Source organism: Drosophila innubila (genome assembly GCF_004354385.1).
Source record: "Drosophila innubila isolate TH190305 chromosome 2R unlocalized genomic scaffold, UK_Dinn_1.0 1_C_2R, whole genome shotgun sequence".
Taxonomy (NCBI): domain Eukaryota; kingdom Metazoa; phylum Arthropoda; class Insecta; order Diptera; family Drosophilidae; genus Drosophila; species Drosophila innubila.
The window spans coordinates 7,393,902-7,412,903 of NW_022995374.1; the positions used below are offsets into that span (position 1 = coordinate 7,393,902).

The following is a 19,002-nucleotide window of genomic DNA, read 5'->3' on the forward strand; positions in this document are numbered from 1 at the left end:
GACAGACAGGACTATTGTCAACAATTTGTTCATATGTTCTGTGACCCCGAGGCTTGGTTCGCGGTTTTCACTTAGGCTGTCTGCTGTCTGCTGACTGAACTAATAATAGTCAAACACGGGAGCGCATTATTTGTTTAGTGTCAAATGTGCGCAAAAAACACAATTTGAAGCCATTTTATTTGCTGATTCGGGAAAAGCCACTCAGTAAGTGTCGAGAAGTTGAAGTGAAAGTGCGGACATCATGGAAATTTCCGAACCCAGCATTGGTATATTCTATGTTAGCAAACTTCTAGCCCTTGCACCTTATTCCGCCCAAAAGAATTCCAAGGGTCAAATGGAGATCCGACGAAGTTGGATCTTCACAACTTATTCAGTCAGCTTGTGTGTGATAATGGGTGAGTTCTTCGAGAATATACTGCAAATCGGACACGGAGACACTGACGGATCCTTTGGAAATATTTTCATTCAGTTTTTCTCACATATCGCGGTCTGCTCTTTGACGCAAACTCTAAGATACCAGTTCGGTAAGTATATATTTCCTTTTTCACTGGATATTATATTTAAAGTTTCATAAAAAATGTTCAGAGTACAAAAATTAAGAGAAATCTATTTTAGTAATATTAAAAAAGTATATTGAAGTTTTAAACAATGTAGCACGCAATATTTAAATGGTTTTCGGCTTTCTTAGTTTTTGTCTTTTAAAATTTCTGGCTATTTTTTTTATTTTCCTTATATTTTTATCCAAATAGGAATACTTATCTTATTATTTTTTGACATTCGTTTAGGGAATCAATTTTCATCTACGTTTATTTGAATTATGTATTTTAAATTTCATTATTACGAGGTTTTAAAGTATTTTAAATTGTGCTTTAAGTTAGTTTCCATGGGTTTTTGGGAGATAATTATTCAAGATTCTCGCTAGGTACAACTTGTAGATAGGACAGGAATGTGGTAGATTCGGAAGTCTTTCCGCTTCATTACTCATTACACAACCAGGACCAGTTCCAGACTTCACACTCAGAGCCACCGAAGTGGTCGCCCTCGGGTCCTTGACGAACAACACGTGAAAGTGGCCGCAAAGTGGGGCGTGGCAGATGGGAAGGCCTCTCGTTACCAGGTTCCGCCTCACGGACAGCACGTATTATTCGCCAGAGAGTTGTGTGTGGTGGTGGTGGTAGGGTTGGAGTCCACTTGAATCCAGGTTCCGCCTCACGAACAACTCGGGCAACAGATATCGCGCTGCCTTCCGACACGGATATAACGCAGATCACAATCAGCAGAAAACTTATTGTGAACCTCATTTTCGCTAGTTTGATAAAATCTTATTGACGCCTATCTGTTGCCATGAAGTGCTATATATAATGGAGTTTTGATTTGTAGCGACTTTGTTGCAGTTCGTTGGCTTTTGAGGTGCGTTCGGGGAATTACTGGTGAATAAATTATGGTTGATAAATTATTTGTTTCATTCACAAGCTGTGTGTAAAAAGCCAGAGCCTTATCAGTATTAAACTGACCTGTCATTGAAAAGGGGATATTTCTCAAAACAGTCTACTCCACCTATAAAAAGTTTATATTATTTTGTTTTTTTTTTGTTGCAACAGAAATGCAAAATATGTAGTTCTACTAATAAAAATGATTAACTGAAATAAAGCTTGATTATGTGCAGTCATCAATTCAACTGATTTATTTACTCGCAAATAAATCAATTTGTGATGTCACCGACTGTTTAATTACTAATAATAACTTTTCTTGAATATTTTGGATGAGGGGATTTAAATTCAAACGACCCTTTACTTTTGTCACTGATAAGAATTTTATTCGCAAAGATTATTGAAGTCTATGCAAAAATCACCGTATGTGTAAGTCCCCAATGCACATAGAGATTTTCATTCACCGACGCTTGATTATAAAAGCAGCTAGACTCCAATCGATTAACATCAATCAAGTTTTGGTAAGCGTACAAGAATGAAGTTCACAATTACTTTACTGCTGGCTGCGATCTGCGTTATGGCCGTGTCGGGCCATGAGAGGCCTCCTTACCTGCCACGCCCCACTTTCCGGCCCTATGCCCGTGTTGTTCGTGAAGCGGATCCTGGATACGAGAGGCCTCCTTACCTGCCACGCCCCACTTTCCGGCCCTATGCCCGTGTTGTTCGTGAGGCGGATCCTGGAAGCGAGATATCTGTTTCCCGTGTTGTTCGTGAAGCGGATCCTGCATACGAGAGGCCTCCATATCTGCCACGCCCCACTCCCCGGCCATATGCTCGTGTTGTTCGTAAAGCGGATCCTGGATACGAGAGGCCTCCATACCTGCCACGCCCAACTTTCCGGCCATATGCCCGTGTTGTTCGTGAAGTTTCACCAATGATTGAGGATGTCTACCAAAACTAGAAGCTAATGCAGTAACTGGATCCTGCGAGAAACCCTTCGGACAAACTAGCAACTTATCAGAAATATTTATGTTAGAGCCTCAAAAAATATAAATTTAATTTAATAAAATCGGATTAGTTTGAAATTTAAATATGATACAAAATTTGTCTTATTTAAATTATTAAAGCATACTTTTAGGATGACTCAAATATTGATATATTTTTTTTGAGTAGATAAATTGGTTTAAAAGATGACTGCAGATAAATTAAACAATTTATACTCTACTTTATCATTTTAATTTGTAGTTATACGTATTATGCATTTTTGGAGCATTAAAAAATCAAAAATATGTTATGTTTTTGTACGAATGTGAAGTAGATTGGTTTGAGAAATATCTCCTTGTGAATGACAGTTCAGTTTAATACTGACACAGCTCTGACTTGTTATACTCAGCTTGAGATGAAACAAATAAATTATCTACCCAGTGACAAATTGCCCTGTCAAAGTTCAGAAATGAACGTGTAATTCAAAAACCGCCGAGCAAAGCTTTGGTATAAATACCTTTTCAGCCGAATAGATCGGCATCAATAAGATTTTATCAAACTTGCGACAATGAAGTTCACAATTAGTTTTCTGCTGGTTGCGATCTGCGTTATGGCCATGTCGGAGGCAAGCGCAACAACTGTTGCACGAGTTGCTCGTGAGGCTAATCCTGAGCTTACCAGGAACCCTCGTGAGGCAGATCCTGGCAACGACAGACCTACGTACCTGCCACGCCCCACTTTCCGGCCTGTTCGCGTAGCTCGCGAGGCATTGCCAGAGAATTCCCCATTGCTTAAGGATGCCTGCTGTGGTTAATCAAATATCTAAACACGGCAGAAGCAGCATCGAATTCAGCTTCGATTGATATTGATATTCGACAAATTACAACAACTACTAATATTATAAGTGAATGCAGTGACTGGATCCTAAGAGAAATACTTAGAACAGCAAGGCAGCTCTTCAGCAATATCCATGTTAACATTTCAAATACTAAAAGCTAAATTAAATAAAATTTGAGTATGAAAAAAGCATTTTTTGCTACTTTGTTTTCATTTTTAAAGCTTGCTTTTAGGAGCATACGATAATTATACGAAATTAAAAAGTAAGGAATTTTTAACCTTCAATATGTGCTACTTTTAAAGGTTCTCCTTTCTCTTACTCCCACTATTTACTGCCCGTCTATTTAATGCTTGTGTGTGCATAATTACTTTCATTATTTTAATGTACAAACTCTTGGCAAATATTATAATTGCGAATTAAAACAACAACAAATCAAAAGCGCATCTTTCAGAATGAAATCGGCAACATCGAAAGTAGTGACCGCATCGGATGTATCGGTTGTTGTGCTGGCCATCGTAGCAGGTGTTTACTGCGGCCTGTTTGGACTGCGTGCCACACAGGAGCTGAACACGCGACTGCATCGGGTAAGTCAAAGGTCAGAATGATATTGCTTCAATAATAATTACGAATTCGCTTACAGATCGATAGTACGCTCAGCGCCTATAACAATTCTAGGCGGGATCGATGGCGTGCCTTTGGAATGGCCAGCATATCCCTTATAGTCATTGGAGTACTTCTTGGCCTGGATGTGTGGACTTGGGTGCGCATGGCCCAACAAATGAATATCGATAAATCGAATACTGGTGCGACAAACTAACGAATATTTGACTGTTTAAACCACAGTTCAAGAACTATTCTAATTCCGATCAACAGATCTGAACGTACAGTGGTACATTCCCTTCTATAGTCTCTATTTTATATTGACTGGACTCCACGTGAATTTCGCGAATACCGCCTATGGCTTGGGTAGACGCTATAGGCGTCTCAATCTGATGCTTCGCTCCAGCTATCTGAGTGGTAAGTTTCTATATGGCATTCTACAACTATAAGAACCATTATTCAATGTCTAGTTGGGCTCTCAGCTAATTGACGAATAAATATTTGGATGGAAAATGTATAAAAACAGATAATACTATGGAAAAGCGAAATGTTTTGGTATTTATTAAAGACCTATTACGAGTCAATGCAAACATTTTGAAATCTTTGAAATCTGAAATATTTTCCAAATAAATTTTTTGACCTTAATGAAATTTTAAGGACAATTACAGTAATATTTATGAAAATTAATTTTGTATTTCTATTTTATATTTCACTGAAAATTGCACCTTTAAAGTTAAAGTTTCCCTACTTTTTGACAGATAAGACATACAAGAATTCATCCAATCTGATCAAGGTGAGTGCTGTCAAGACGATTAGTTTCAATCCAATGATGCCCACGGCTTTGCACGCCAGTTTAACCAAGTTAAATAGCGAGTTGATTGCACACGAATCGGCAGGTGGGTATAGATGGTTAATGATCTTCCATAGAGTATAATAATATTAATTTCATTTTGTAGCCAAGAGCAAGAGTCTTGTTTTGAGAGAAATGGCCGACAATCACGAATCCTTATGTAAATGTGTACGCCTGCTGTCCGGGTGAGCATTGAGGATCTTCGATATGAAACATTTATAATTGTAAATACTTATTTAATAATATCTATGTTGATTGCAGCTGCTATGGCATTGCTGTGCTCTTTATTCTCGTCTCGTGTCTGCTGCACTTGGTGGCCACCGCTTACTTTCTGTTCCTGGAGATGCTCAACAAGCGGGACAATGGTTATGTCTGGGTGCAAATGCTCTGGATTATCTTTCACTTTCTGCGCCTGCTCATGGTCGTGGAGCCATGTCATCTCGTTGCGCGCGAATCTCGCAAAACAATTCAAATTGTCTGCGAAATTGAGCGCAAAGTTTTTGAGCCTATTTTGGCCGAGGAGACCAAAAGGTTTTGGCAGCAATTGCTCGTTGTGGATGCCGATTTCTCGGCCAGTGGACTGTGTCGTGTTAATCGCACAATTCTGACATCGGTGAGTTCATCTTAAAGTAATATATAAGTGGAAATAAGTAATTCGTTTGCGCCAGTTGATAACGATCTAATCTACCAACCCTTATATATTACAAATAATGATTGTGTATATAGTTATTATCCTTTATACTCTGTCTTTGCCTTTTGCAGTTTGCCTCGGCCATAGCCACCTATCTGGTCATACTTATTCAATTTCAAAAGACGAACGGTTGAAACTCGACACAATTGGAGCATGTAGTTTAAGGTATACAATAGGTTGCTTTTATCTACACCAGGGGTCAAATCGAAACAAATTTAGGATACGTTGTCGGTTCCGGTACATCCCGAAATAACTATTTCGGTAAAAGGTTCTATTTTAGTTTTTTTCTCTCGGTTCCGGTATCAGTACCGGTACGTAACGGTACAACAAATCAATTTTGAAACATTTTAAAATGTTAAGATGTCGTTTTATAATAAATATGACATCGAAATAAATAACCTTGAGCAAAAAAATGTTTTGAACGTATGGAAAATTGGATGATAGATGGCTTAGGGTCGAAAAAATATCAAATTTTCTAGATGATAAAAATTTAAATGCAGAATGAATTAAGAGGCCAAATCATGATCAAAATGACATTCCGCTTGAAAATCGGTTAAGTTTTGATAAAGTTATGAGAGATCAAAGTTTTCGAAAAAATCACAAGGGGTATGTATGGAAAATTGGATAATAGATGGCTTAGAACCGAAAAAATATCAAATTTTTTAGATGATAAAAATTTAAATGCAGAATCAATTTAGAGGCCAAATCATGATCAAAATGACATTCCGCTTGAAAATCGGTTAATTTTTGATAAAGTTATGAGAGATCAAAGTTTTCGAAAAAATCACAAGGGGTATGTATGGAAAATTGGTTAATATATGGCTTAGAATCGAAAAAATATCAAATTTTTTAGATGATAAAAATTTAAATGCAGAATCAATTTAGAGGCCAAATCATGATCAAAATGACATTCCGCTTGAAAATCGGTTAATTTTTGATGAAGTTATGAAAGATCAAAATTATTGAAAAAATGTCAAGGGGTATGTATGGAAAATTGGACAATAGATGGCTTAGTATCGAAAAAATATCAAATTTTCTAGATGATAAAAATTTAAATGCAGAATCAATTTAGAGGCCAAATCATGATCAAAATGACATTCCGCTTGAAAATCGGTTAAGTTTTGATAAAGTTATGAGAGATCAAAGTTTTCGAAAAAATCACAAGGGGTATGTATGGAAAATTGGAAAATAGATGGCTTAGAATCGAAAAAATATCAAATTTTTTAGATGATAAAAATTTAAATGCAGAATCAATTTAGAGGCCAAATCATGATCAAAATGACATTCCGCTTGAAAATCGGTTAAGTTTTGATAAAGTTATGAGAGATCAAAATTATTGAAAAAATGTCAAGGGGTATGTATGGAAAATTGGATAATAGATGGCTTAGTATCGAAAAAATATCAAATTTTCTATATGATAAAAATTTAAATGCAGAGTCAATTTAGAGGCTAAATCATGATCAAAATGACATTCCGCTTGAAAATCGGTTAATTTTTGATGAAGTTATGAGAGATCAAAATTATTGAAAAAATGTTAAGGGGTATGTATGGAAAATTGGACAATAGATGGCTTAGTATCGAAAAAATATCAAATTTTCTAGATGATAAAAATTTAAATGCAGAATCAATTTAGAGGCCAAATCATGATCAAAATGACATGGCTTAGTATCGAAAAAATATCAAATTTTCTAGATGATAAAAATTTAAATGCAGAATCAATTTAGAGGCCAAATCATGATCAAAATGACATTCCGCTTGAAAATCGGTTAATTTTTGATGAAGTTATGAGAGATCAAAATTATTGAAAAAATGTCAAGGGGTATGCATGGAAAATTGGATAATAGATGGCTTAGAATCGAAAAAATATCAAATTTTTTAGATGATAAAAATTTAAATGCAGAATTAATTTAGAGGCCAAATCATGATCAAAATGGTTTTCCGCTTGAAAATCGGTTAAGTTTTGATAAAGTTATGAGAGATCAAAGTTTTTGAAAAAATCACAAGGGGTATGTATGGAAAATTGGATAATAGATGGCTTAGAATCGAAAAAATATCAAATTTTCTAGATGATAAAAATTTAAATGCAGAGTCAATTAAGAGGCCAAATCATGATCAAAATGATATTCCGCTTGAAAATCGGTTAAGTTTTGCTGAAGTTATGAGAGATCAAAGTTATTGAAAAAATGTTAAGGGGTAAGTATGGAAAATTGGATAATAGATGGCTTAGTATCGAAAAAATATTAAATTTTCTAGATGATAAAAATTTAAATGCAGAGTCAATTAAGAGGCCAAATCATGATCAAAATGATATTCCGCTTGAAAATCGGTTAAGTTTTGCTGAAGTTATGAGAGATCAAAGTTATTGAAAAAATGTCAAGGGGTAAGTATGGAAAATTGGATGATATATGGCTTGGTATCGAAAAATATCAAATTTTCTATAAGATAAAAATTTAAATGCAGAGTCAATTTAGAGGCCAAATCATGATCAAAATGACATTCCGCTTGAAAATCGGTTAATTTTTGATGAAGTAATGAGATATCAAAGTAATTGAAAAAATGTGTGGATGTATGGAAAATTGGATAATAGATGGCTTAGTATCGAAAAAATATAAAATTTTTTAGATGATAAAAAATTGAACTCTGAATAAATTCTCGATTTTCTATTTTTTTCTCCAAATTTCTAATAATTTCTCCAAAAAATCAATACAATAGTGGTCGAGATCATATAACTCAAAGTAGAGAAAATTAAGAAAAAATGTATGACATACAATACTATCGCTAGCTTGACAAAATCTTATTGATGCCGATCCATTGACATGTTTATAACTAAGGCTTCGAAGCAACTGCGTTGTAGCTCGGTGGTTTTTGAGGTGCGTTCGGGGAATAACACGTTTCTTGCTGAACTGAGACAAGGCAGTATGTGACCTGGTAGATAAATGATTTGTTTCGTTCACAAGCTAAGTATCAAAAGTCAGAGCCTTATCGCTTTTCAACTGAGCTGTCGTTGAAAAGGGGATATTTCTCAAAACAATCTGTTCCACATATAAAAAGTTTACATATATTTGTTTTTCTTTTGTTGACACAGAAATGCAAAGCATGTAGTTCTACTAATAAAAAATAATAAAGTAAGATTGATTTGCAGTCATAATTTTGACTGGTTTATCCACTCGCAAATATATCAAATCGTGATATGGTTATATTTTAGAATATATTTTGCACTATAGCTTCATGTATCATGTATAATTATGCGTAAATATGTATCCATCTTATTCAATTGCGGAGGTAAGAAACTTTTTTTTAGAGGGGATAGGGTAAATTAGCTTTAGCCTACATAACTAAATAATTTTATTTTTATATAAATACTTTTTACTTTCTTAATATTTTGGATGAGGGGACTTAAAGTTAAGCATCTGTTGCTGATAAGATTTGTATTCACAAAGATTATTCAGGTCTCTCATTTCCTTGTGTATGCAAAAATCACCGAAGGTGTAAGTCCCCCAAAGCAGATAGTGATTTCCATTCACCGACGCTGGATTATAAAAGCAGCTAGACTCCAATCGATGAGCATCAATCAAGTTTTGGTAAGCGTACAAGAATGAAGTTCACAATTACTTTACTGCTGGCTGCGATCTGCGTTATGGCCGTGTCGGGCCATGAGAGGCCTCCTTACCTGCCCCGCCCCACTTTCCGGCCCTATGCCCGTGTTGTTCGTGAGGCGGATCCTGGATACGAGAGGCCTCCTTACCTGCCCCGCCCTACTTTCCGGCCCTATGCCCGTGTTGTTCGTGAGGCGGATCCTGGAAGCGAGATATCTGTTTCCCGTGTTGTTCGTGAGGCGGATCCTGCATACGAGAGGCCTCCATATCTGCCACGCCCCACTCCCCGGCCATATGCCCGTGTTGTTCGTGAAGCGAATCCTGCATACGAGAGGCCTCCATATCTGCCACGCCCCACTCCCCGGCCATATGCCCGTGTTGTTCGTGAGGCGGATCCTGGACACGAGAGGCCTCCATATTTGCCACGCCCCACTTTCCGGCCTTTTCGCGTAGTTCGTGAAGCTTCACCAGAAAATGTGCCAATGATTGAGGATGTCTACCAATATTAGAAGTTAAATAAGTGACTGGCAACTTATTACCAATATTTATGTTTGAATATATAAGTTTAAAAATTAAATTGAATAAAATTTAAATAGATTGATTCAATAATGTCGGTCTTCGGTTAATGCACTTTGCCTCGGTCATTGGAACCAACTGGATTAAACTTATTCGATTTTAATGCACAATTAGATCATTTTTTTTAAGGTATACAAAAGGTTGCTTTTATTAACACTAAACGGAATTCTTAGATGTGTTTATGTATGTAATTCGTAAGCAAACAAATAAAGATAAAACATTATTTTGTGATTATTGAAAACATAATTGAAATTGTAACATTTAAGCAAACTAATTTCAATGGCTACTTAAACGGACATTATAATTAGTTTTCATTTTAATTGTGTTTAAGCTAATTGTATTAAAAACTCGGATTTGCTGCTTAGAATCCCTTCTGGTACTGTTTTGTTTCCATCCGCTGCTGAAGCAGCTCCAGTTGTCGCTTGGCTTCACACTGTGGGAAGTTGTTCAGATCGTAGTACTGAGGCGCCAGGCTAAGCAGCCATTCCGCTGGGAAACAAAACAAAAATAATATGTAATGGTATGAACAAATGGGATTTGCAGATACTCACGCTTCACATCTGTCACGGTGCGTATGTAGTTCTTGGTGGTCAGCACAAATTCGTTGTAGATGACCCAGTCTGGCTTGTGATCTAGACATGTCGAGGGATGCAGCTGCACGTTCTGGTTATCCTTGATGGTCAGATAGTGTCCAGTGCGCTCCAGATGCGCCACCTGCATAAAGAAGCCCTGCACCAGAGCCTTGCGTATATTGACATAATAGTCCTTGGAGGTGAACTCGGTGCTTGTACGCTTCAGACTAAAGCGATCCATGATTCTAGCCAACTGTTGGCGTACATTATCGGCGCTCTTCAACGATCGGAAGTTAATAAAGTTCTCGTAGCACCAATTGGGATCCTCGCTGCCTGTTGGATAATCAATATTAGTCAAATTCAAGAAATTAAGACACTATAAAGTCGGTTTACTCACTCTGCTTGAAGGCGTGGTAGACATTCAGCAAAGTTAGATGATCCCCGTCGATGTGGGCAAAGCGCATCTTGGCCTCATCAGCTACCTTCTTTGCCTCATTGGGACGCACGAAACATTGTGGCACTTTGGTTGATGTTTTGGTGTTTGAATTGGTTTGTTTTCGATTAAGCGCAAGTTCATAACTTTTTTTTTTTACATTAACAAATAGATTGTGCTTACATTTTGTCAGCTAGGCAATCTAGAGGCTTGATTTAAAGATTGATTGCATTTGTGAGTTGCAAGTGCGTTCAAGTCCAGCGGACAATTACAATATTACAAGTTATGCAAATAATTGAAATAAATGCCGCGTCACATTTCAAATAAATGTTCTCATTGGGTGCAACGCACGTGCAACTTTGCTTCAGTGTTGAATGCAAAGAACAAATAAATTGAAGAAACTTTTTTCTTTGCACTTAAAATTACATTTAGAGGTGCTGTCATCGTACGTCGGTGCAGTTGTCGTGGGGAAGACTTAGGTACTAATTACATTAGCTTAAAATGGTCAATCAATGGATTAAACCAATCCATTTTAAACTAATGCTTTTGTGCAATAAATAGAAATACCCTCACAAAACTAAAGCTAGTTTTCAATTTGATAGAGAAACCCATTCCACTTTAATCTAAAGCAGAGGAGAACAATGTATTTGACTTCCTTTTCGACACTTGTTGTGTGTTTTACGTGTTCTCAACTGGAAAACGGAATAGATCAAACTATTGCTCAACTCTGCATCCTAGTGAAACTCAACTTAAACACGGAACACACGGAAATTTCGTGAAGTTTGAGCCTCACCCGACAGCATAGCCGTTATTGAGAGTATCTCATTGGAACAGTTGTGCTGGCAACTGGCAATCAGCATCTTTGCCAACTGTGGATCCAATGGAAATTCGGACATGACGGCACCCAGATCCGTCAGATTGCCATCATCATCGAGAGCGGCCAAGTAGTTGAGTAACTCCAATGCGCGCATCAGCGTCTCAGGAGCTGGAGGATCCATAAAGTCAAAGTGCACCAAGTCATCAATACCCAGTTTCTTTAGCTGCAGCACAACGGTGCCTATTTCAAAAGTGAAAATCGAAATATTATTGTCAATTATAATAATAATATGGAGCATAATTATAAGTGGTATTCTTATTATTATTTGACAAAATAATTACAAATCGTGAAAGACATGACTTACCCAAATTAGATCGTAGAATCTCGGGGTATGTATTGTCTTGCATTTCGTTCTTAAATGCCTTCTCTGTGTACAGGCGGAAACATTTGCCCGGCCGTGTACGTCCAGCTCGACCAGCACGCTGCTGTGCCGAAGCCTTGGATATCGGTGAGACAAGCAAACTCTCGACACGAATACGAGGATTGTAAACTTTCTGTTTGGCAAAGCCAGGATCAATGACAAACACAACGCCATCAATTGTCAGCGAGGTCTCGGCAATGTTGGTGGAGACCACAACCTTGCGGCCAATAGCACCATTGGCATTTGGCGGTGGTGCCGCTTCAAAAATGCGCTGCTGCAGATTCGGAGGCAGCGTCGAGTACAAGGGTATACACTTGAGCTCGCCAATCTCAGAGCCTAGATTATCAATTTCTCGTTTGATGCGCTTGCATGCTTCCTCGATTTCCTCCTGACCCGTGAGGAACATGAGAATATCACCTGAATAATAAAACAGAGTATTATCAGTGTGGGAATAAACAAGAATTTATGGTAAACACACACCTTCAATTTCCTCGCACATGTGAATTTGAATGACAGTGCGTATTGCCGCCTCCAAGTAGTCCCGCTCTGGTTCTGGTGTATAGAATATTTCGACGGGATGTGTTCGTCCAGGCACATTCATAAGCGGCGCATTATCGAAATATTGCTGGAACTTGCCGGCATCAAGAGTAGCCGACATGACCACCAATTTAAGATCGTTGCGCTGACGAATAACCTCCTTTAGCACACCCATCAATATGTCCGTGGCCAGCGTACGTTCGTGAGCCTCGTCGAGGAGTATAACCTGATACTGTTCCAGCATAGGATCTGACATGGCTTCTCGCAACAGCATACCATCTGTCATGTACTTAAGCAGTGTCTTTGGCGACGAGCAATCCTCGAAACGTATAGAGTATCCCACCTCCTCACCCAGATTTACATCCATTTCCTCGGAAACACGTTGTGCCACGGACATGGCAGCCACACGACGTGGCTGTGTGCAGGACACTCCTTTGCGGCCCTTGGAAACCGCAAAGTCCACGCACCATTGCGGTATCTGTGTCGTTTTTCCTGAACCTGTTTCGCCCACAAGCACAATGCACTGATGCTGACTAAGCAGACGCATAAAGTCCGCCTGGTATTCAAATACCGGCAATGCAATGCGCTTTTTATACAAGTTTTGGTAGCGAGTTGAGTAAGGCTTATTTGTAAAGGGATTCATGGTTGGCGGCTAACGAAAGAAAAACAACAAAAATATAAGAAATACTTAGTTTCATTAGTTTAAATACACTTAACAATTACTTACCAGTTTGCTCGGCACAAATCCGCCCAAAATCTGGGCAACAGTGCCGGCAGCAGAAGCAGCCGCCGATGTTGAGGCTTCAGATTCTCTGCAAGAGACATAAGACACAAGTTTAATCAGAATGCTATTGATATACGAACGAGCATGTATTTACTTTTTTGACTTGTTGGAGTATGTTTCTCCTACTTCAATGCGGCGTTTCGACATCTCTTAATTATATTTGGAAATGCACAAATTATTGCAAATAGGATTTTTGCACAAATAAAAAAACACGCGCTGAAAAGCAACGTGAAATGCCACTCGGTCCAAAGGCTGCCACCTCGCAAAATCTTTTTAGTCTGGCAACTTGTACTATTTTGGGTACAACGCCAAAAATGGTAGCTTAAAAAATTAATACCTTCTGTTTTGATCGGAAAATGTTGGGGGATGGCAGCCTTTTGACCGGGTGGCAGCCCTTTGTCACTGGCGCCAACTTTTTAGAGAAATAAAAAGCTGTTGCTAGCTGGAAAGCTTCAGTCAAATAGCTGAATTTACAAATGTAATTCTAAAAAAAAATGTCAACAAAAATTAAAAAATTCTAACAAAAATTTTGCAAAATTTTTAAAAATTCTACCTTCAAAATTAAGAAAAATTTCAATTTTGCTGAATTTGCTTGGGTGCAACCAAATTTTCATTTTGATTAAATTGGAACAGGTTGCCAAATCAGGAAGTTTTGTAGGGTGGCAGCCCTTGCACCTGGTGGCATTCTTCCAAACCAGTGCTGGCAACTTTTTAGGGGGAACAATAGAATATGTTTCTGTCTAAAAACCATCTAAATTTGTTATTGTGGGCAGACTTGCACAGTTTTACCAAAAATATCAATAGAAAACTCAGCTTAATATATATTTAAAAAGCCAGATTTCCAGATAATAGCAATTTTGAAATAAATTTAGATTTTAGATATAAAATAGCTAAGTTGGCAACAGTGCTGGCGCATCATATCGATTCTGCAGTTTTTATTTGCAATACATTTTTTGAGCTTATCAAAATGTACACAAAAATGCAGAAATAAAAGTGAAAAAGTGTTGCTAAAGCGACAACAAACAATGGAGATACCCATACAAGTGGCTGTGCGCATTTATCCCCACGCTGAGCTTCAAATAAAGCCAGAGCCCAAAGCGAAAGACGATGGCGACGCAGAAACAGACAAACCGCAGCCATCGACTTCGCCCTCATCTTCGCCCCCTCCTCCAGAAACGGCCGCAATAGATGCGAATGGCAATACAGAGAAAGACGCTGCTGAACTGCATACAAATGACACACCAGGTGACAGCAGTGGCTGCTGCGTGCAAGCCATACCAATAGCAGCATCAGCTCTAGGTTTGCCTAGTGCTCTGCCTGGCGGTGCGCCATTGGACAGCATTGCAGCAGGTCTCATACAGGTGGGCGCTCACACTGTCCCTGTCACACATGCGTTGCCCAGCAGCAGCACCCAGAGTCAGGTCTACCATCAGACAGTCTTTCCACTGATCAGCCTATTCCTCGAAGGATTCGATGCATCCGTGGTTACGTACGGACAGCGTGATACGGGCAAAACGTACACTCTCTATGGACATGGGTTTGAGTGCGTTTACGGAGAGGCGGATCAGGGTGTTGTGCAGCGGTGTGTGCGTGAAATCTTTACACACATTGCAGCACATGCAGGTAAGAGATTTGATTAACCACCATTTGAATATACCATTATAAACACATGTCTTTTTCTGGTAGATCGCACCTATGCTGTTAACGTTGGCTTTGTGGAGATCTGCAATGGCGAAATACGTGATCTGCTGGGCATGGGCAATGTGCACTGCACCACGGTGGAGGAAGTTTTCCACTGGCTGCAGTTGGGATTGAGCAACAAGTTGCAGTCACCTGCTCACACGCTTTTCACCATGACTCTGGAGCAGCAATGGATTTCGAAAGAGGGACTCATCCAGCATCGTCTGTCCACGGCCAGTTTCTCGGATCTGAGCTCCAGCGATCGTTGTGGTGAACCTCCACCGGGACATCCACGCGACGCGGGACTCCATATGCTGGAGCAGGTGGTCAACACACTCACAGATCCCAGCATAATGTACGGCGTCAATGGCAACATTCCCTACGGCCAGACAACGCTGACAACCTTACTAAAGGACTCCTTTGGAGGTCGTGCTCAAACTTTGGTGATTCTGTGTGTGTCGCCGCTAGAGAAGCATCTGACAGAGACCCTCGGCAACCTGCAGTTTGGATTTAAGGTGCAGTGCGTGCGCAATTATGTCATTATGAACACGTTCTCCGATGACAATACTCCAATATCCCCGGAGGTACTGCCCCCTGATCCGTCCGTGGTTGGTACAGCGGCATTGATGGCAGCAGTGAATTCACCCAACGGCGACAATTTTGGATTGCAGTTTGCTGCCAGTCAATGGTTTAAACTGGTGTCCAATGCGGAGGGACTCTTTGGAAGGTGAGTTGGTCTGTAATCCATGGAAAACTATACGTTAATCTTAACAATATTTACTAGATTAATGGGATCGACCGCCATCACGGAGATTGAAAAGGAACAAATCGAGGAGTGGCTGTTTTTGAAGCAGGAATGCGAAGAATGTCTGAGTTCCAGCGAAGCATTGCGCAACCAGAAGCCCCTGGTGCCCATCCAGGAGGCGGAGGAACCTGAGGAGTCCATTAGCGAGCCGGAAACTTCCTGTCAGCAGAATTCTGACAATGATACCGACAATGAATCGCAACGTCCAGATCTCGACGAGAAACTTGAAAGTCTCATGGACGAGTTTCGTGCCAAAACAGATGCGTTAATCAAAGCAAAGCATGAGGAGTTTATGCTTAAGCATCCCAGAGCTGTTATGCAAAGCCAGGACAAAGATCGGGAACAGGCAACGCTTGAAACTCCGCCACAGGCTGAAAAGACTGACGAGCGCAAGGTTAGCGTTGGTGGTAAGTACTGAAATTTGTACCAAGACTCGTTGAATTAATGTGGAATCCTCTCCAGGTCGTCGTCGAAGCATACAGCCGGGTGCCAGCTTGAGTACCGCTGAGCTGGCAATGCTCAATCGCGTTGCCTCACAGCAAACAACGGGAACTGAACTGGTACCGGAACTCGATCCGCTGGAAAGCACAGCGGGCGTGGGCGAGGGACTGCGTCAGGCGTCAACTGCCGCCGGAGTCAGTGCGCCAATCGAACAAGTGCAGAAGAAGATGCGAAAGCTGCACGCTGAGATTGAGGCACGCCAGCGACAGCTAAAGGAAATCGAGCAGACCATGCAACTTAAGCAGAATATTATAAGTGAGCTGGTAAAGAATCGAGAGACACGCAGTCATGCCAAGCAGCGTTTCCACAAGAAGAAGGCCAAGCTGGATGCGGAGTGCGAGAAGGCCAAGAAGCATTTGGCCAAGGCATTGGTGCAGGGCAAAGAAAAGGCGGAGATCGAACGCTGGAGTGCCATAGTGGCGCACATTGAGCAGCGGCTCGAGGATCTCAGCTCCATGAAGCACATTGCTGGTGAAAGCGGGCAGAAGCTCAAGAAACTGCAGCAATCTGTTGCCGAGTCCCGGAAACAAATCGAGGAGGTGCAGAAGAAGCTTAAGAAGGAGTGCAAATTGCGGGATCAACTGGAAGCCGAACTCAAGACTCTGAAGGAGGCATCACTAGTCAAGCTGGAACCACATCCGGAGCAGCTAAAGGCGGTGCAGGCTCGCATTACCCACTTGGATCACATACTGCGCGAGAAGTCGGAAAATCTTGAACAGTTTGACGGCGGTGAACAGTCTCCGGCTCAGCAGGAGGGACTGCGCCATGAGATACGCAATCTACGCCGCACACGTGACCACCTGCTGGAACAGCGCTGCACCCTGGATCGCAAACTGAAGCGAGACAAGATGCTAACGCAACGCGAGGAGCGAAAGCTGCTGGAGTGCGATGAGGCCATCATGGCCATTGACGAGGCAATCGAGTTCAAGAACGAGCTAATCTGCGGCCACAAATCCATTGATTTGTCCAGTGAGCGACTGCAGCGGGAGAAGGGCGAGCAAATGCTGATGGCGCGTCTAAATAAGCTATCATCCGAGGAGATGCGCACACTGCTGTACAAGTACTTTGTCAAGGTAATTGATCTGAGAGACTCCTCTCGTAAACTGGAGCAGCAACTGGTGCTGCTGGAGCGGGAACGTGATGCCTGGGAATGGAAGGAACGTGTCCTCTCCAACGCAGTGCGTCAGGCTCGACTGGAAGGTGAACGGAATGCGGTTTTATTACAGCGTCAGCATGAGACGAAGCTAACTCTAATGTTGCGCCACTTGGCTGAGGAGACCTCGGCCAGTTCAGCCAGCTATGGAGAACGTGCATTGGCCCCAGCTCAGGCTCGGGCCCAGGCCAGCAGCGACTTTGACTATGATCTGGACTTTTACAAGACGGCCGGCAACAAAGTAATGCTCAAAGCGCCACAGACCAAGCCCACGCCCGCCGTCTTGGACAAGTACAAGGATAAGGAGCGCAGTGGAGGTCGCAATATCTTTGCCAAGTTCCAGGTGCTCACACGATATGCATCTGCAGCTGCTGCTGCAGCGGGCTCATCCTCCACCGCCGACGAGTCGACGGCGTTAATTGAGACGACAACAACTGCAGCAACAACAACAACAACAACTACGACAACGGCAACTACAAGCACGGCAGCAGCAGTTGGCAGAGGAAAAGATAAAGCTGGCCAACTGGTCAGCATCAATCAGGATCAACTGAAGCGTCTAATGCCGGCACCGACAACTACAAAAGTCACGCGACAAAAGAATAAAATTATCATACAAGATGCCACGCGCAAAAACTAAAAAACTAAAAACTACCCACGAATTTAAAGTCAAATTAACCTGTCTCAATACGAAAATGATTCCAGATTAATGGCAATCGTTATATTCTCAAAATGTGTTCCCCCTGTCACTATGCTATAACCGTAATACTCGTAACTGTACTACAAACGGTAAAAAAACTCGTCCATAGTCACATTTCAATAGACTTACCAAGGTTTTCATGTAGCCAGCTTTTCAGATCCTCAACTGGAGCATTTAAATCCCTCGACTGGCAACTAACTGTAAAGACTTGACAATTGTTACTTAAAATACTCGCAACTCATAGATCCAAAAATAATAACGCAATTAACTTGCTCGCGCTCAAACTTTTAAGTTAGATGAGTTAAAATATTTGGAAACTCTTGTTTTATGTATTGTACATACATAATAAATATATATATGTGTATATTAATTTTAGTTGTAAGTCCCAGCTTGTGCTATTTATTTGTTTACAAATTTTACATATGTTTTTAAGATTTTATTATTATTATGTCTTCCCACAATTTGACCAACTGATTTTACAAGTAACGCACTCAAATATGTTAATTTTAAGTACTTATCAATGCATTTTAGATAAAATCCATGTGTTAAATCATTAAATTTTATAATTACGATTTATCTTTATGAAACAAACTTTTAGGTTGTGTTGGATTTTGTTTACATGTTTCCCGCTTCAAAGCATAATATGATTTATATAAAAATTACTCAAAGTCGAATGAATATATATATATATATAAATATAATTGATATGTGTAGTATCTTCGCGTAGAATTCATATTCCGAATAAAAGTATTTTAACGGTAACATTTTATGATGGTTTTTATTTGAAGCCCCGGATGGAGTGAGCAAAGGCCCTACGGAACATGATAAACTAATTTGGATAAAAAAAGGATGGCATGGGCATGTTTATTAATTTTTATTTTTAATATTTTTAATACCTGCAGAATTTTTAATTCTTAATAAATTATCAATTTTTAATAATTTATTGCAAAGTTATTGCATTTAGTCATTTTCGTTAACTAATATTTTAATTACAGCCTTGTTGTGTTTCTTACTCGCTCGCACGCACACAGAGACGG

General features: G+C 40.0%; 5 protein-coding genes across 7 annotated transcripts; 3 read left to right on the forward strand and 2 right to left on the reverse strand.

The window, feature by feature from the left end:
• Positions 1-241: 241 nt before the first annotated feature.
• LOC117784804 (gustatory receptor for sugar taste 43a) lies at positions 242-5,675 on the forward strand. The gene is made up of 9 exons (XM_034622630.1): positions 242-395; positions 470-524; positions 3,704-3,836; positions 3,893-4,055; positions 4,126-4,269; positions 4,611-4,748; positions 4,809-4,887; positions 4,964-5,315; positions 5,465-5,675. Exons 1-9 carry the CDS (start codon positions 242-244, stop codon positions 5,525-5,527), a joined length of 1,281 nt encoding a protein of 426 aa, XP_034478521.1. The 3' UTR covers positions 5,528-5,675.
• Positions 581-1,400, reverse strand: LOC117784803. The gene is made up of 2 exons (XM_034622628.1): positions 1,185-1,400; positions 581-1,081 (listed from the first exon to the last, which is right to left on the reverse strand). The coding sequence occupies exons 1-2, from the start codon at positions 1,299-1,301 to the stop codon at positions 875-877; spliced, it is 324 nt and encodes a 107-aa protein (XP_034478519.1). The 5' UTR covers positions 1,302-1,400; the 3' UTR covers positions 581-874.
• Positions 2,968-9,613, forward strand: LOC117784802 (apidaecins type 22-like). 2 transcript variants are annotated; one of them, XM_034622627.1, is made up of 2 exons: positions 2,968-3,180; positions 9,229-9,613. In XM_034622627.1, exons 1-2 carry the CDS (start codon positions 2,983-2,985, stop codon positions 9,496-9,498), a joined length of 468 nt encoding a protein of 155 aa, XP_034478518.1. In that variant the 5' UTR covers positions 2,968-2,982; the 3' UTR covers positions 9,499-9,613. The 2 variants fall into 2 exon arrangements, with proteins under 2 accessions (XP_034478518.1, XP_034478517.1); XM_034622626.1 differs by lacking the exon at positions 2,968-3,180 and having other exon boundaries at positions 8,972-9,613.
• Positions 9,614-9,683: 70 nt separating this feature from the next.
• On the reverse strand, positions 9,684-13,391 carry LOC117784798 (putative pre-mRNA-splicing factor ATP-dependent RNA helicase PRP1). 2 transcript variants are annotated; one of them, XM_034622619.1, is made up of 8 exons: positions 13,224-13,391; positions 13,073-13,157; positions 12,289-12,997; positions 11,752-12,225; positions 11,364-11,627; positions 10,535-10,657; positions 10,117-10,470; positions 9,684-10,054 (listed from the first exon to the last, which is right to left on the reverse strand). In XM_034622619.1, the coding sequence occupies exons 1-8, from the start codon at positions 13,274-13,276 to the stop codon at positions 9,927-9,929; spliced, it is 2,190 nt and encodes a 729-aa protein (XP_034478510.1). In that variant the 5' UTR covers positions 13,277-13,391; the 3' UTR covers positions 9,684-9,926. The 2 variants fall into 2 exon arrangements, with proteins under 2 accessions (XP_034478510.1, XP_034478511.1); XM_034622620.1 differs by lacking the exons at positions 9,684-10,054; positions 10,117-10,470; positions 10,535-10,657 and adding an exon at positions 10,700-10,779.
• A 651-nt stretch (positions 13,392-14,042) lies between these two features.
• LOC117784797 (kinesin-like protein costa) lies at positions 14,043-18,727 on the forward strand. The gene is made up of 4 exons (XM_034622618.1): positions 14,043-14,752; positions 14,816-15,536; positions 15,594-16,021; positions 16,077-18,727. Exons 1-4 carry the CDS (start codon positions 14,155-14,157, stop codon positions 17,903-17,905), a joined length of 3,576 nt encoding a protein of 1,191 aa, XP_034478509.1. The 5' UTR covers positions 14,043-14,154; the 3' UTR covers positions 17,906-18,727.
• The last annotated feature ends 275 nt before the right edge of the window (positions 18,728-19,002 follow it).